Source organism: Paroedura picta, chromosome 5 (genome assembly GCF_049243985.1).
Source record: "Paroedura picta isolate Pp20150507F chromosome 5, Ppicta_v3.0, whole genome shotgun sequence".
Taxonomy (NCBI): Eukaryota; Metazoa; Chordata; class Lepidosauria; order Squamata; family Gekkonidae; genus Paroedura; species Paroedura picta.
In genome coordinates, this window is record NC_135373.1 from 130,143,576 (window position 1) to 130,161,420 (window position 17,845).

A 17,845-nucleotide genomic window follows, 5' to 3' on the forward strand; every position below is an offset into this window, starting at 1 on the left:
ACTTTTCCAAGACACAGAAGGCCCCTTAAGCTACCTGTCAAAGGTATGTTTATGAGCCTGGAAGGAAAGTCACTTAAGACAAGGCTGTGTTCTTTTCTGTAAAAGGCCAAAGTTATCCGGCTGATTCAGCTCAGGTGCAGGAAGGTGCAGGACCCTGAAATGTCAGCAAACATGACACCAGTCTGGTTTTTGGTTGAAGTTTATAGCCTAGAACAGGGGTGGGCAAACTGTGGCCCTCCAGATGACCATGGACTACAATTCCCATGAGTCCCTGCCAGCATTCGCTGGCAGGGGCTCATGGGGATTGTAGTCCATGAACATCTGAAGGGCCACAGTTTGCCCACACCCTGGCCTAGAATCCGTTCGGTTCTCTGGACTACCTTAAGATTCTGGGTGAGCATATCTGGCCTGCTTTCTCATGACATGATATTTGTGGTATTTCCTGCTTCCACTTTGGCTAGACATACTGCGTGAGCAGCTTTTTTCTTTCCTTTTCTTTCTTTTTTTTTTTGCAGAGGTATTTTTCCTTTTCTTTCCCTCCCTTCCTTTTAAAACTGCAGTTTATGTTTACAACGAGATAAGCCCTCCGTCTGCACTCGGCTCTTTAAAAATCTCATGGCCTTTAGAACGTTGTTTTTTTTTTTAATTTAAACGTGCCGTCAGGAGATCGCTTGCCCAGAGGAAGTGTTAAAAGATAGGAATTGAAATCCCACGTACGTTAAATATAATTCGCAGCGTCGACAGCCGTTGTGAAAAGCACGGACCATCTGCATTTCAACCTGTAACAGATCTATTAAAATCTAAAAGAGCTTGCAGAGTTCTAGGCCCTCACATGGAAGCCTCCCCCCCCCTCCCCTGACATAGCGAAGGTCTTGTGAGGTAATTTACAGTTTAGTCGACAAAAGCCCAGACCCCAAAATCCCAGGCTGGCCGGATATCATCAGCTCTGGGAAGATAAACAGGAGTCACCCTGGTCAGTATTTGGATTGGAAACCACCAAGAAACGTTAGGGTTTTTAAGGCAGAGGCCTTAAGAACCTTGAGAACATTATGGGCTTGCTTTGAGTTGGCTGTGACATAATAGCCCCCTCCCCAAAGCCAAATGCTAATGCAGACTGAGGGATGCAACAGAGTTGAACGAACAGAATGTTATATGACTAAAAGAAGCGATGCAAGATCGGAAATCATGGCGGCAGGTGTGCTATAAGATTGCCAAGAGACAGACTCAACTGAATGGATAACATCCCCAAGAGAGCCAGTTTGGTGTAGTGGTTAGCAGTGCAGACTTCTAATCTGGCGAGATGGGTTTGAATCTGTGTTCCCCCACATGCAGCAATCTGGGTGACCTTGGGCTTTCCACAGCACTGATAAAGCTGTTCTGACCGAGCAGGAATATCAGGGCTCTCTCAGCCTCACCCACCCCACAGGGTGTCTGTTGTGGAGCGAGGAAAGGGAAGGTGAATGTAAGCCGCTTTGAGACTCCTTCGGGTAGAGAAAAGCGGCATATAAGAACCAACTCTTCTTCTTCTTCAGTAATATCAGGGCTCTCTCAGCCTCCCCTCCCTCACAGGGTGTCTGTTGTGGAGAGAGGAAAGGGAAGGTGAATGTAAGCCGCATTGAGATTCCTTTGGGTAGAGAAAAGCGGCATATAAGAACCAACTCTTCTTCAGTAATCTCAGGGCTCTCTCAGCATTCCCTCCCTCACAGGGTGTCTGTTGTGGGGAGAGGAAAGGGAAGGTGAATGTAAGCCGCTTTGAGACTCCTTCGGGTAGAGAAAAGCGGCATAGAAGAACCAACTATTCTTCTTCCTCAGTAATATCAGGGCTCTCTCAGCCTCACCTCCCTCACAGGGTGTCTGTTGTGGGGAGAGGAAAGGGAAGGTGAATGTAAGCCGCTTTGAGACTCCTTTGGGTAGAGGAAAGCAGCATAGAAGAACCAACTCTTCTTCTTCTTCAGTAATATCAGGGCTCTCTCAGCCTCCCGTCCCTCACAGGGTGTCTGTTGTGGGGAGAGGAAAGGGAAGGCGAATGTAAGCCGCTTTGAGACTCCTTTGGGTAGAGGAAAGCGGCATATAAGAACCAACTCTTCTTCTTCTTCAGTAATCTCAGGGATCTCTCGGCCTCCCCTCCCTCACAGGGTGTCTGTTGTGGGGAGAGGAAAGGGAAGGTGAATGTAAGCCGCTTTGAGACTCCTTCGGGTAGAGAAAAGCGGCATAGAAGAACCAACTATTCTTCTTCCTTAGTAATATCAGGGCTCTCTCAGCCCCACCTCCCTCACAGGGTGATTTTAAGCCACTTTGAGATTCCTCCTGGTAGAGAAAAGCAAGGCATAAAAACCAGCTCTTCTTCTTCTGTATCTGCATTCTGGTTTCAGCTACAAGTCCATCAAATCCGTTGACCTACCTGTTAATGAAACAGGTCAGAGGTTGTGGCACAACTTTAAGTCCTACAAAGTCTCAAAGTGTACATGGTGTGGAGTTTTGGGGTTCTTTCACCCACAAAGCCACCTGCAGCAACATCATCTGAAGGGGAATGGGTAAAGGGAAGAACACTGCTCAGCGCTTTCAGTTCGGTCATTTTCCACTCAAAGTTGCCCCCCAGATGGTTTTTCACCTGGAGCAGGGAAGCCCGGGGAAGCATCAGAGACTTTGTGCCTCTCCCCCACAAATGCCAAAAGGGAAGGCGATTGTGCACTGAGGAAAAGACTTCAGGGAAGGGACAAGCCACATTTCTCCACAGAATGTGCTGTTGTCCCTCTTAGGTTCAGCGTTATGCAGGGAAATCACAGATATTCACATGACATAGCTTAAGCCTAAAGACCAACTGAGGCACAATCTGGGAGATCCATGATTAGGGTGTCCCGCATTTTCTTACAAGGCTAAAACCAGTTGTAGAGGAGCCCTTGTTCATAGGGAGCACAGTGCTATGGAGATGAGGGTTAACCCCATAGTTTTCCCAGTGCTACCTCCCCCCAGTACCCGTCTTCAGTGTGGTAAGGATCAAGGTCAGAAAATGTCTCAGGAGGATGGGTTAAGAAGAAGAAAAGTTGGTTTTTATACCCCGCTTTTCACTGCCCAAAGGAGTCTCAAAGTGGCTTCCCATCGCCTTCCCTTCCTCGCCCCACAACAGACACCCTGTGAGGTAGGTGGGGCATAGAGAATTCTGACAGAACTGCCCAGTGAGAACAGCTCTAACAGGACAGTGACTATCCCAAGGTCACCCAGCTGGCTGCATGTGGAGGAGCGGGAAATCAAACCTGGCTCGCCAGATTAATGGCTGCCGCTCTAAAGCACTACAACATGCACACACCCCTTTTGCCAAGCACTGCACCTCCAGTCCAAAGTGGTTCTCCTCCCCACAGCTATTTTACCTTTTTAAAAAACTTATTTTGGACCTAGCAATATAATCCTGTGCAGAGCTCCTAAGGGCATTGTGATCAATGGGTTTGAACTGGAGTCACTCTGGATTGGATTGCAGTGCAAGAGGCCTAAAGCAGGGGTAGTCAACCTGTGGTCCTCCAGATGTTCATGGACTACAATTCCCATGAGCCCCTGACAGTGTTTGCTGGCAGGGGCTCATGGGAATTGTAGTCCATGAACATCTGGAGGACCACAGGTTGACTACCCCTGGCCTAAAGGACTATGCATGCATGCTTACTCAGAAGTAAGCCTTCCCGAGTCCAATGGCATTTATTCCCTGACCAGTGAGCATAGGACTCCAGCTGCTACACCAGGGATAGTCAAACTGCAGCCCTCCAGATGTCCATGGACTACAATTCCCAGGAGCCCCTGCCAGCGAACGCTGACAGGGACTCCTGGGAATTGTAGTCTGTGGACATCTGGAGGGCCGCAGTTTGACTACCCCTGTAGCTACACTTTAAAAAGTGGGATTCCTCATGATTTGTCGCTGGGGTTAGCTCCTCTTTTATTTTTTGTTGTTGTCTTGTTTTTGATCTTCTCTTTGGACCATCTGGTGGGGAAATGGCTATTTCTATCCTTGCGCTAATCAGCAGGCGATCTGGGAATGAGCATTAGTCACACCCAGGACTCTTCAAAGGGTGGGGCGTGGGGGGGGGGGAGGACAATTCAGGCTTTGAATTTCAAAGGGGGTGATCTTTTCCCCTTCTGAAAATGCCCACGAATGAGAACAGGATTGAGGAGCTAGCAGGAAGCTTCAAGACTCAAAGAGGTGTAAAAATAATAACAAATTCATACCAATGGTGATTTGCATGGCTTAAAAGGGAAGCACATGTCTCGTTTTAAAATTTGGGCTGCAGGGCATCTTAAGGAAAGGTTAAGATTTGCAAGGTGCTCCTATGCCTGTTTGCCCCATTGACTTCACTGCCATGCCCTTAGGGTCGAAAGTGTACAATGTGATGGAAAATCCCAAGGAAGTACACACAGGACGGAAAATAAAAACCCAGTGGCAGATTATAGACTAAGAGGTGGCCAAAGTGTGGGTCTCCAGATGTCCACGGACTGCAATTCCCATGAGCCCCTGCCATCACTGGCAGGGGCTCATGGGAATTGTAGTCCATGGAATCCAGAGACCCACACTTTGGCCACTCCTGTGTAGACTAACAGCCTGTATTTCAACATCAGCTTTTGTGAGCTACAACTTCAGACACGTGAATTTCATACTGGAAATTCTTTTTTCAAAGGGGAGGAGTTGCGATAGAAAGATAAGACATGAATCCCAACAGAAATGAACAGGGCCTCATATACACTCAGGTAATACCCGCTGGGTCTATTGAAATTGGTTAGGCTCATCCACGTGGACATCACCCAGTTTAATACATGTCATGATGCACAGTATCCACACCAGGCAAGTTTGTCTTTCTTTGCAGGAGAGACTGAATGAACAAAAATTGGAGATGAGCTATCATAGCATCCAGGAATGAGTTGGGGAACATGTTAATCTCAGAAGGGCAGTCTAGAAATTTAATAACTAATAATAAAGATCTCTTTAGCTGTTCTGTCCCAAACCTGAAAACACCCTTCACCTCAAACGAAAACAAAATACAAAATAAAACCCTTCAATGGGAATATAAAATGTGAAAGAACTAACCCAGCGAATCAACACTGCATGTCAATATACACTTGGATTTTCTTTCTCCATTTTGAATAGCTCTACAGGGCCATTTTTTAAAAAGACATTTTAATTGGCTCAATAAAATCAGAGTCCAGTAGCACCTTTAAGACCAACAAAGATTTATTCAGGGCGTGAGCTTTCGAGTGCAAGCACTCTTCGTCAGAAGCAAGCACTCGAAAGCTCACGCCCTGACTAAATCTTTGTTGGTCTTAAAGGTGCTACTGGACTCTGATTTTATTGTGCTACTTCAGACCAACACGGCTACCCATTTGAATCTATTTTAATTGGCTGTTCTTAACATGTTTTATCATATTACAGCCTTGAACCTTAAATTTGAGGAAAACACGAGGCCACATCAACCTCAGCCTTCCTCATGAGTGGTTGTTATTTCCCCATTTATTCTTCCTCGTTGCTGTACTTAACTGTTTGCGCTTCAGACTTCTCTCACCATCCATTATGCGTAACTCCTAATTTTGTAGATTTACGAGAGAAATCACACCTAGCCTTTCTTGGCAGCTCCTCCCTTTTCGTCCTCAAACAGAGATTCTATGCTTGAAAGAATCATGACAATTCCCATGCCAAAATCTCCCTGCCTTGCCTTCCCCCAACCATTTCTCCAATGTTCCATTTGGCATCTCTGAACAACGTGGCCCCTTGCTTTCAGGCTGCAAGGTGTGGCTGTAGTTTATGTTTATCCCAGAGATTTTCTTTCCCCAACTCTGGGTGGGTGGGATAGGAAAGCCAACAAATGTACCAAGAAGCTGTATCTGAGTCAAAACATCACAAGGAAAGAGAGAAATTCTTGGCATATTTTGCTTGGAGACGTGAACCCAGCCTCACGGTATTTCCAAATAACATGACTACACAAAACACACCCGGGTAGCACTGGGGTAAGGAGGTCACTGGGCTGCCAACAGAATTCCCCTGTTCTTATAATACAGGTAGCCAGTCTGTAGCACAGGTGGGTCATCCTGACAGGAGATGGAGGACCTGTATAATCACCAGGCTCAAAGGGAATAGAGTCAGGACTACATTCTTGCCTGCTTCTCCAGGTCAGTTGGCTAGTGGCAATCTCTCCCCTGTATACTCACCAGGCTCAAAGAGTATTTCCATATCAAACTTTAGGTTGCCAACCTTCAGGTTGCCCCTGGAGATCTCCTGCGATTACAGTTGATCTCCCGATGACCAATATGAGAAAGTGGAGCATGGACTCTATGGCTGCTGAGGCCCTCTCCTCTCCAGGCCCCGCCCTCCCAGGCTCCATCCCCAAAATATCGAGGCGTTTCCTGACCCAGAGCAGGCAATGCCAATCACGTTGACTTGGGGCACTCTTGACCCCCACCTCAATTAGGCTGCCACTGCAATAAGAAGACAAATCTTATCATTTTAACCAAGTCAGTGGTCTTCAGCCTTTTCACACCCCTGTGCCCACTAAATTGCAACAGGAAAGAAAGAAGCCAGAGCTGTGGTGTTAACCGGTTTCAAGACTAGGACCATGGACAGTGCCCTGAAGAAAGCAAGGGTCAGGAAACCCAACTGGGGCATCAGGAGGTGCGCGTTAGCAAGGAACAAACCAAGGTCAGAGCTGTGGATGAATCCTCTCCACTACGGAGTGATCCTGCCCCACTGCCTTGTTGCTTGTTGCAGTCTCTGTGGGGGGAAAGGACAGGAGTTGTGGAGTCTTTGTTGTGTACATGGGCAGCAGGCCCTTCCAGAAGGTCACCAAAAAGCAAATGGAGCACTATGACTTAAATGAGGGTCCCACTGTACAAGCTGAGGATCAATATATGGGTCTAGTGAATCTGGAGATCTCCCCCATTTTTCAGAGTTTTGTATCTGGCGTTGCACTCCTTAATTCGGGCCGTAATTCAGGAAAATTTCTAACAGTTTTCTGGACCTTTGGGTTCCTACCCGTTCCCTTGTCTCTTTTAGCAGTGTGCGTGGGCTTCTTATCACACGGCATTAAAGCAGTCTTGATGGGACTGTCCAAGTGATGCTTTAGGTGGAGTCAGGCTGTTGGCCCTCTTAGATCAGCTTGGTCTTAGATCATAGAATAGAACCACAGAATTATAGAGTTGGAGGGACAGCTACTGGACAGCTAGCCCAACCCCCTGCTCAACGCAGGATCAGCCTAAAGACTGGCATTCTCCAGTTCTTCTCAGCCCTGCTACCTGAGATGTTTTAGGACATGTTTCCAGGACATGCAATGGTGTCAGGATTCTTTTTGTGAGGTATTTTACTGACCTACAGTGATCTTTGTAGGGCTGCCATTATCTCTGAGTCTTGGCTTGCTCCAGCTTGCCTGCTGAAAGGAGCAAAATCAGTGGCGATGGCACCCACAGTGCATTTTGTATAAAATATGTAAAAAAAGAAAAACAGGGACAACAGAGCATTCCCTAATCTATTGGATCCAGGTCAGGACAAGATTAAGTAGCTCAGAGTTGATGAACAATCTGGGGAGAGATTGGGAGGAGAAGAAATCTGGAAGAACCCCAGGCTGTGCATACCTAAGGCCCACTCAGTTCCAATGTATTTGCAAATTCCAGAGCAGGAAGAGATATTTGAGAGCAGAGGGGGCTGCCGCTACCTCGGCAGCCCATAAACCATTCTAAAGATGACTCACTCATGATGTGCCTTCCAAAAAGAAGAGATGGGCACCCCTTGTTGCTTCTTTAGAGGCCTGGCTGTAACTCAGTCATTTTGCTGTTGCCCCGGCAGATAAAAGACAGCAAGGTGAGCAAAGACAAGGCGCCAAAAGAGGAGGTGAAGCCCAGCTGGGATCGCAAGAAGGGGGTTCCTGAGTCGAAGCCGCAGAACGGGGAGCGTTTCCCAGAACTCCCTGCTCACAAACTTAAGCATACAGAGAATGCTTTTAGGTAAGTGTTGGAAACTTGTGTTGTGGGTTTATGCTTGCCTTCTTATAGTTCTCCTGCCACAGTAGGATGGACTACAGTGTGATTGGAAAGTCTAGACTGGCCAGAATGCTCATTTGCATAACAAGTGCCTGCTCCCTACTTTCTCCATCAGGTCTACAGGAGCTTGGAGAAAGAGCTGTAGTCCTGGGTGTGAAAACAGCCTTGCATTTCCTTTTGTAGAGTTCAGTCTTTTTCTTCTTTTTTGTAAGAAATGTTTATTAAAAGAAAGAAAGAGAAATACTACATATTACATATTACAGAACTGCTGTTTGAAGAAAATAGAAGTATAAAGCTGGTATTTGACAATGCCTATCACCAGTATTTCCTTGCTTTCTGGCAGGTCCACCACATATGGCAGGTCCACCACATATGATAAAATGATGCATTTATATTCTGATATTTCCAACATTTGCCATTATGACTCCTAGTGATTCTTGCTATACCAGTAGAGTTCAGTCAGTGATTCTCTATCCTTATTTATATTGAGTCCACATGTTCCCATGGGTTAGGGAGGTGAATCAGAAAGTCCTCAGAGGTTGCCAAACCACGTGTTCTTGTATGATGGAGGCCACTGTTTCTCATTGTGTACTCCCTGTAGATGCAAAGATAATGTTTTCGTGACTCTCCTGAAATATCCCCTATTCCACTGAGGTACAGAAAAGCCAAACTGTGTTATTGGCTTGGAAATAGACGCATTGCCAAAGGAGCAAATGGGCCATTGATGGGTGCCACACCACCCATGGACAGCACGTTGGGTATCATGGATGTAGATCATCTCTCAGGGTGCAGGTTTGAATGAGCAAAGGGAAAATAATCCTTCTCACTGTGCTCAAATATCTTCCTTCCCCAGTCGCCCTGGCCTCAAGGCCACCCAAAACGCCGAGGACGCCAAGCCAGCCACCACAGTCGAGGCGGGCAAGCGGGTCGAGGAGCTGCGCCGTCGCCGCGGTGAGAACGAGAACGAAGAGTTCGAGAAGATGAAGCAGAAGCAACAAGAGGCCGCCGTGGAACTGGAGGAGCTGAAGAAGAAGCGGGAAGAACGCCGGAAGATCCTGGAGGAGGAAGAGCAGAGGAGGAAGAAAGATGAGGCGGACAGGAAAGCTCGGGAGGAGGTAACGGCCTGCCAGAGAGGCTCTCGACAGCCAGATCGTGACAGCAAACGTGGTTTTGCTCCATGCAGTGAAAAGGAGGGATATAAAACCCAGCTTTTTCTTCTATTTCTAGCTTTTTCTAGCTTTTTCTTCTTTTTCTAGCTAGCACACTGTCAGTTTACATCAGGGGTAGTCAAACTGCAGCCCTCCAGATGTCCATGGACTACAATTCCCAGGAGCCCCCTGCCAGCGAATGCTGGCAGGGGCTTCTGGGAATTGTAGTCCATGGACATCTGGAGGGCCGCAGTTTGACTACCCCTGGTTTACATTATTCTTATTCTGCAGGACAGGTGAGAGAAATTTCTGGTGGGATACTTTGTGAAGAGCGCAAGCTAAGAATATGCACTATATTGTATTGGGCAAACCCATGGCACAGGAGCAAGGCCTCTTGCACAAAGGGATATGGTGGTACCTTCTGAAGAGAACCTTAGAAGGGAGTGAGAAATAGAAGGTCCATCAAGATGTAACTGGGATCCAATTTCATGAGTGAAGCATAGTTCCTGCTTTCTCAGGATGTTCATTCCACTGTGTTGAAAAGTTCTACCAGTTTTGAATCGGAGGCTCAAGGCTGTCACTGCGAACAATGCACTTTCAATCCACTTTTGGTGCACTTTGCCACTTTCACTAAAGTGCATTGAGCACGGATTGAAAGTGCATTGGTTCAGCTTGTGTGAAAGCATCCTAACATTAGAGAAAGTTCAGCAAGGACCTTAATTGCTTCTCAGCGCCCAACAGGTTGCCAGAGGCTATCTGCCTTAAGCCTCTGAGGAAGGACGGGGTATAAATGTAAAAATAAAGAAATACATGCAACCAGCAGGGCTCATTCCACATACATTGGATAATGCACTTTCAGAGTGCTTTTGCACCTGGGCCTAGTCTGCACACAATAGATAATGCACTTTCAATGCACTTACAAGTAGATTTTCCTGTTCCTCATAGGACAATCCAGCTGCCAAAGCATATTGAAAATGCATTATCCTATGTGTTCAGAATGGGCCCTGGATTTCCTTGTGCAGAACTGGAAACTCTACTTCTAAAGTGCACTGAAAGTGCATTAACCAACGTGGGTGGAATGGGCCAAGGATGCCTCTTTATCTCGGTTGCTGGGCAGCATGGGAGAGAGGAGGCCATTGCACTCATCCTGCTTCTGGACTTACGAGAGGATTGGCATCCGTGGCCCAAGGCTGGACCACCCAGGGCAGACCTCACATGGATTAAAGTAATGATTCTATAAAGCCAGCAGGAGGTGCTGGTTTCGTTCAAGAATTCCAGCTCTTCCGTGCATCTCTCCATGCCTCCTGCAGCCATTTGATCGCTGATCAGCTGCTGTGTGAACGGAAAGCCGGACCAGATGGGCCCTGGGTTTGACCCAGCAGGGCTCTTCCTTTGCTCTCTGATGTGGCAAGATTGAAGCCCCCTGTCCTCATGCTGGCCGGGGAAGGGAGGGTAGGGAAGTGGGGCAGAGAGGAGGCATCCTAGCCTTGGGTGATCTCCCCTCCTTTGACATCGGCCGACTTGGAGGGATCTTTGCTTCAAATCTCCCAGTGCGAAGAGGCATCAGTGGAACAGATTTGCCCCCTGTCCAAAACTCCTAGGCGAGGGCAGGATTAGGAATCCCGAAGTCTTAAGCGGCTCATTTCGTGTTATCTCTTTTGGCAGGAGGAGAAGAGGCGGCTGAAGGAGGAAATTGAAAGGAGAAGGGCGGAAGCCGCGGAGAAACGGCAGAAGATGCCGGACGAAGGCTTGCCGGAAGACAAGAAGCCTTTTAAATGCTTCACCCCCAAGGGCTCCTCTCTCAAGGTAATCCTTTGCTGTAGCTAGCTGGTAGGAAGAGGGCTATATTTGGCTTGGGGAGGCAATTTCCCTTGTAAAGGGGTGAGAGGGATTTCCTGTGCCAGCCGGCTGTCTTTGGGAGTTTTAAGAAGAACCCTGGCAGGGCCTGAGTACCTCCCACCCTGTCCCTGGACAGCCTTCCTCCCTGACTGGCCCTATACTCGCCAGAGAATTTGCCATGCCGTTCTAAAAAGGTCCAGAGCCCTGCCAGGAGAACCAATTGGCAGCCTTCTCTGCAAAGCTGTTGGATTGTGCAGCCAGTCACATTCGTGGGCCCCAAGTTATAGATTGTGGCAGAGCGGCTGCTGAACCCCAGGGAGCTCATTTTACACTGTCTGGCGACTTGCTCTGCAGAAGTTGCCACTGTGAGACGGTTGCCACTGTGAGACCTTGCCTTACAAAGACTTTTTTAGGCGAAACCAGGGGTGTGCTGTGTAAACAGTATCTTCGGAAGGTCCCTGTGGGGTCGGGGTTGAGAGTGGTGACCTCTAATCTAGAGAACCAGGTCCGATTCCCCACTCCTCTTCCATGTGCAGCCAGCTGGGTGACCTCGGCCCAGTCACAATCCTCTCAGAGCTCTCTGAGCCCCACCTCCTTCCCAGGGTGGATGTTGCGAGGAGAGGAAAGGAAAGGTGTTTGTAACCCACTTTGGGACTCCTTCAGGTAGTACAAAGTGGGTTACAAGAAAACGGGTCCTCTTTTTCAGCGCTGCTTGGGGTTTTCTTTGCCCGTGGACTTGTCCTGCTCAGCTTACGTGCAAAAGGATAATGATTGTAAATGGGGCTGGGAGGATTAAGCCTACCGGCCCTGCTTCTACTGGGGGCAGTGCACTCGGTTCCAGGCCCTTGCCTTGTCATACTCGTGCAAACATTGGTGCAAAGCTTACATTCATCCTCACTGTTCCCCCTGGGCCCTAGAGCCGGGGTCCCCAGTGCAGTGTGCGCAGGGGACGGGGCGTTGGTGAGTTGATTGGCTGTGCAGATTTTTAAAAAACTAGCTGCCACCCCAGCATAAGGCCCCTTAAGCTAGAACCAAAGGCAAGCTGCGGCAGCCATTTTGTAGCTGGCTCCCGCTCCTGCAGCAGCCATTTTGTGGCAGTGTCTGCCACGCTGGGTCAGAATTCCAAAGATGCCCACAATCCCAAAAAGGTTGGAGGACCCTGATTGAGAGCGTCTGCAAGCCAGTTCGCACGTGGCTGCTGCGTTCACAAGAGATGAAGCCACGTGAGCAGGATCCTTGCTTTCTTCTCCCTGCAGCCTGACTTTGTATACCTCTTGTATTCTTGTGGCTCCCTCAGAACCACAGGGTTGAATACGTTTGCTGAATGAATGTTTTTTTCCCTGTGTAGTTGAACGGTTGGACTGGTGCACTTCTTTTGCCCACAAAGTCAATCTCTGCGGCGCCGTCCAGAACCCTGAACATCAATGGGGATTTTGTGATCTAGTTTAACAGGCTGTGCATTGTGCCATGTGATGCTGACTCTGGTATAACTTTTGCAGACAGAAGAACTCACAATAGCTTTCGATGGGCTACACGTGTATTTCAGGATGTAGCAGTAGAAGAGCTCAACAGCACCTTAAAGATTAACAATATCTGTGGGGGGGGTATGCACTTTCGTGGGCCACTACTCACTTCTTCGGGAACGCTATGAGACCTTCTCCCCGAGGTCTTAACCACCTTGCTTTCCATCTCGTTTTGCAGATCTATTTTGTCATTCTGTTTACCGTATGTGCCTCAGCCTTTTTTGGGGAAGTGAGCATGCTGTCTGCTTGGCGTGTGCGGTGAAATCTTTCCACCTCTTGTTCATAGATAGTTCTGTGCTCCATTTCACTGGTATTTTAGAACTTGGCTTTTGAGTGATTTCTGTGGGCCGTGGGGAGAAAAGTGGCCACCTAAGAGCATTTTTGTTAATGTGAACCAATAATAAATCCTTAAGGGGGTTATCCAAACAAATCCGACGGCAGAGGATTGGGGATCAAAGACAGATTATCTGTGCCCAGAGATGAATTAACATCAGACTGGAAAAAGGAAAGATCCACAATCGTAAAAAAGGGGCTCAGCGTTAAACCATCCCTTTCAGCGGAGCCTTTACTTCCTCCAGGCCTTACGGCTTTTTAACCTTGTTGCCTTTTACTTGATCCCGCACACCCAAACCTCCCTTCCCAGTCTGCGTGTCTCTCATCTACGAGTCACATGACCTCCTCATTCATGGCTGTTCACAACCTGCAGCAGTCCATGATCACCTTCAGATCTTTATCCTGCTCTTCCAGGAAGTCAGGGTGGCCTTAGATGGTCTCCCGTCTGATCCCTGTAGCAAACCTGTGAAGTTCATCGAGATGTTGACAGGGCCGCCTCCTTTAGTCGGGCCTTTGTGGGTGTGTGCGTGTCGACATCCATGTCCTGTGACCAGCGAAAGCTTTGTCAGTGGGGCCATTCCTTAAAACATTTGTGCCACATGCTTGCCTGGTATAGTGGTTAAGAGCGGCAGCTTCTAATCTGGCAAGCCGGATTTGATTCCTCAGTCCTCCACATGCAGCCAGCTAAGCGATCTTGGGCCAGTCGCAGTCCTGTTAGAGCTGTTCCCACAGAGTGGTCCTGACAGAGCTCTCTCTCAGCCCCACCTACCTCCGAGTGTGTCTGTTGTGGGGAGAGGAAGGGAAGGAGATTGTAAGCTGCCTTGAGACTTCTTCGGGCAGTGAAAGCAGGGTATAAAAACCAACTCTTCTTCATCTCTTTCCCCCTGCTGTCAGCTCATCTTTTCTCTTAGCCGCTTTCTATTCCTCGCTGCCCATTCTCACCTCCTTACTCCTCTAATGTTTCAATCAAGCTTTGTGTACCCTACAGAAACCTAGAGCTGGAAGGGACATCAAAGGTCATCTAGTCTAAACTGGGCCACAAGGCAGGAAATTCACAACTCCTTCCTCAATCCACTCTTCCAGTGACCCCTGTTTTATGCCCAGAGGAAGGCAAAAAGCCTCCAGGATCGCTGGGGAGGAAAAATCCTTCCTGACCCCGAAGTGGCAATGAAGAAACAGCCATGGGAGCCGAGCACCCGTTCATCCCCTCCTGCCCTCCCTCTCCCAATCCGCCTAAATTCCCAGAATCAGCATTGCTGTCAGATGGCCCTCCTGCCTCTGCTTAAAAACCTCCCAAGTACGAGAGCCCATCTCCTCCTGAGGAAGCCTGTTCCACTGAGGGAGCACTGTCAGTTCTCCCTCATGAGCACCATAGGTTTGCACTATGAAATCACGAAATTTGCAAACCAAGACGCACAGCAGATTATTAAGGCTTACAACTTCTCGATCCTCTACTTTGTCCCAGGGGTTTAGGAAACAATGAAGCTACACTCCAACTCCTGCTCAACGATCTCTCTGCAGAGACCACATTGGGTGTAGCTGAATTGTTAATGGTTGTTTATCGAGCCAGAACTACGATATTTTAATTAGCTGATTTTACTCTGGTTTAGCTTATTAGATTAGCTGATTTTACCCTATTATATTTTTACCCTGCTTGGCTGTGTTTACCTCTTATTGTGTTATGCCAATAAAGATTTATTATTATTATTATTATTATTATTATTATTATTATTATTATTATTATTATTATTATTATTATTATGGCATAAAGTGTTCTGGGGAAGCAGTTTCCTCCGTCTTACAGATGGGCAACAGGGAGGCCAAGAGCGTCTAGGATGAAAGATACTCAGCAAAATTCAGAAAAAAGCATGGGAATAGATCAGCAGACGGGGAGAAATGCCAGCAAGGCGAAAAGGGCCAAAGGGCCATTTCTTTGCTCTTCTTTAATGGTGAAGAGTTTCCTCCTGCGATAAATTGTGCATTGGAAAGAAAAGCACGGAAGTTGTGTAGACGGTCATGTGGAACAACCACATCCATCTGCTTTTGTTTCTTGGCAGAGGGGGGACGCGTGCAAATGCGATTGTGGCACGTGATGTCGGGCCTACGGCCTGCGTGCTTTTTGTTACAGAAGTTGCTATCTGTAGGCATGTCCATTGCCTCTGTGTAAATCGGCCGGAAAGAAGGGAAGAAGGGATTTCTGGGGCATATTTTCTCCCCCTTCCAGCTGGATCAGGCTGTTTCGTGCAGCCATCTAGTGGCAGGAGAAGGAAATGCACTGCAGCCTGGTCAAGAAGGAAATGGGTAAATAAATAGCCCTGGGAATTCTGCAGTCCTTGGCAGGAGAAATCCAAAGTTGGTTTGCCATTGTCTGCCTCTGTGTCAGACCCTGATGGTCTCCCATCCAAATACAATTAGATCCCGCCTTGTTCTCGTCCTCCTAGGACTGGCCAAGTTTCAATTGGCAGTTCAATTTTATTTTGCAATTCAAATTAAGATTATCACCTGGTAGTGTCCCAGAGCTGTGTCTACCCAGCCTGCTTTCCTTAGCCAAAAGGGCTGTCTGCAGTGTTGGCAGCTGTTCTTTCGCTGCTGACACTGATCTGGGTGTTTTAAACTGGATATGAAATAAGCAAGACCACCTGTATGCTCTCCAGAGGACAGCACATGCCCTATGAATGAAACCCTTGAGAAATCGAATGACATGTCCTGCATCCCACACAGCATACTCTGGACCGTGATAATTTCTGCCAGCAAAAGTGTTGCAAAACTCTTATTTTACAGTCATAGTAGTTCAGCAGGTGGGGAGCTCCCCTTCACTGGTGGTCTTCAAGCAGCGGCTGGACAGGTCCTTATCCTGGATGCTTCAGGCGGATTCTGCACTGAGCAGGGGGTGGGACTGGGGGGTCTCTACGGCCACGTCCAGCTCTATGATTCTCAAACTTGTGGCTGGTTTTGCAACAGTGGGGGACCAGAGCTACCCTTTGGGAATTCATGCCAACCCTGATAAATCTTTTGCTTAAAAACCCACTGTCACAAAACATCCCAAGGTGGTCCTGTCTTTAAGTGACTTTTTTGCAGTGAAGGAGATATGCCTGGCTCTCCCTTCGTGTTGGGAGTTCTAGAGTTGTGTGTTCCATTCCGTCTTTTCTTTCTCGTTTCTCTACAAACTGCTCGGCCGTCTTGTCTTTCCCACGGACTCTCTTGCCTCGCCTATCCCAGCACTGTCTCACTTCCCCCTCTGTTCTTATTTTCCTAGATAGAAGAACGTGCAGAATTCTTGAACAAATCTGCCCAAAAGAGGTAAGGAGGCGGTGTCCTGCCAAAGGCAGCCTTGCAAAGCGTCCTGGGTTGGGAGATAAAAGCCCTCACCGGTCTTTTGTCCTCCTGTTTCTGCACAGTGGTATGAAACCGACTCATGGGGCAGCCGTGGTCTCCAAGATTGACAGCAGGCTAGAGCTGTACACAAGTGCGATCGAGGTGAGTTGACCAGAGCGCCAGAATTTCCCTGATGGATCACTGCAGGAGTAGACTCCCCCCTACCTACACTTGCACACGATTGTTAGCATCTCAGTCACAATTCTATAATTGCAAATATTTTTACGAGCATAGCTTAATCGAACACATCAACACAACCATGTCCCCTCTTATTGATTCCTCGGGTTTGATTCCTTACTCCTCTCCAGGAAGCCAGTTGGGTGTCTTTGGGGTTTTCACAGTTCTGCTAGAGCGCTTCTCACAGAGCAGTTCTGTTAGAGCTCTTCTCACAGGACAGTTCTGTCAGGGTTCTCTTGGCCCCAGCTACCTAACAGGGTGTCTGTTGTGGGGAGAAGAAGAGAAGGTGATTGTGCATGCATTAAGACTCCTTTGGGTAGTGAAAAGCAGAGTATGAAAACCAACTCTTCTTCTTCTGTTTTCCCTACTAATGAGCAGAGCAATTCACGTCCTGAGCAAGAGAGAATGGCTGTAATCTTAAAAGGAGCAACAGGCAGTGCAAGACCCTGTGCGGCTCCGGGGTGCTGCTGAACAGGGCTTCCTGTGTTAATGAGGGGCCGCTCACCTTAGCGCAGCTTAGGGGGAATACTGCTACACAATAATAGAATAGGAGCCTTTCAAGAAAATGGCACATTGGCAGATTAGGTATTTATTCCTTCAAACTGGTACCCAGGTCTTGCTTCTTGGATTTCAGTGTAGGGTGTGTGTGTAGCAAAGTAGATCTGTACATGACTTGGACGCATAAAGCTCCAAAGTCATTCCCATCGTTCAAAGTGCTGGACTTTGAAAGCCCTAAATAGCTGGAAGCCTGGTTATCAACCAAAGCAGTTCACCTGCTAGGTGCACAAGGAAGGACCTTTTCAGTGGCAGCCCCACATTTATGAAGCTCTTTTCCCTCACATATCCCTGCTCTGGGATATGATGAGCTTCAGTTCCCATTGCCTACCAGCCGTTTTAAAGGCCTCATTTAAAGTCATCTAAATGGTGTCTCTTCTGTACTTTATTCCACTGTTATTGTTTACCTTGTAAGCCGCCTTGAGTTAAGCAGAAAGGTGGCTAATAAAACATTTCAAATTAATAAAACTGGTCAGATTTCCTCCTGCTGTATGTACTCCTGCATACTACCTCCCCCACAAGCCAACTGCTACAAAAATATAAGAGCTGTTTCAGTGCTTTCTCCTTCCCTCTGGAGGCTGTTCCCCCACGTGGTTCACCGATCTTGCAGTCTGTTGACATGTTAGAAAAGCTGATGTGGATTTGGTGTCAGGGGCGCTGGAGGAAGCTGAGAGGGTGGTTCTAGAAACTCGTCTTCCTCTTCACCCTTCTTTCCTGAAGCTAATTCTTGGGGAGGCCGGAAGGTTTCTGGCCTAGCCCTGATAGGTTGCCCCATGCAAGCTGAGAGAACACGGGCAGTGAAGAGCAGTCTGAGAGGGGGCAGGGGAAAGAATACGTGAGGAGTGAAGGGAGAGGGAAAGCAGGGGCGATAGAATGAGGGCAGAGAGGCCTTGC

At 47.9% G+C, this 17,845-nt stretch overlaps 1 protein-coding gene across 8 annotated transcripts in view; it reads left to right on the forward strand.

Moving 5' to 3' along the window:
• The window catches only part of CALD1 (caldesmon 1), a 193,193-nt gene that overhangs the window by 167,123 nt on the left and 8,225 nt on the right, over nucleotides 1-17,845 (forward strand). For all 8 annotated transcript variants that reach the window (XR_013231459.1, XM_077340692.1, XM_077340694.1 and 5 more), the window contains 5 exons: nucleotides 7,808-7,965; nucleotides 8,855-9,116; nucleotides 10,815-10,955; nucleotides 16,101-16,144; nucleotides 16,243-16,321. Coding sequence is in view for 7 of the 8 variants with exons in the window: in XM_077340692.1 (XP_077196807.1) it covers nucleotides 7,808-7,965; nucleotides 8,855-9,116; nucleotides 10,815-10,955; nucleotides 16,101-16,144; nucleotides 16,243-16,321 (684 nt within the window). In the remaining variant the exon portion in view is untranslated. The remainder of the gene's footprint in view (nucleotides 1-7,807; nucleotides 7,966-8,854; nucleotides 9,117-10,814; nucleotides 10,956-16,100; nucleotides 16,145-16,242; nucleotides 16,322-17,845) is intronic.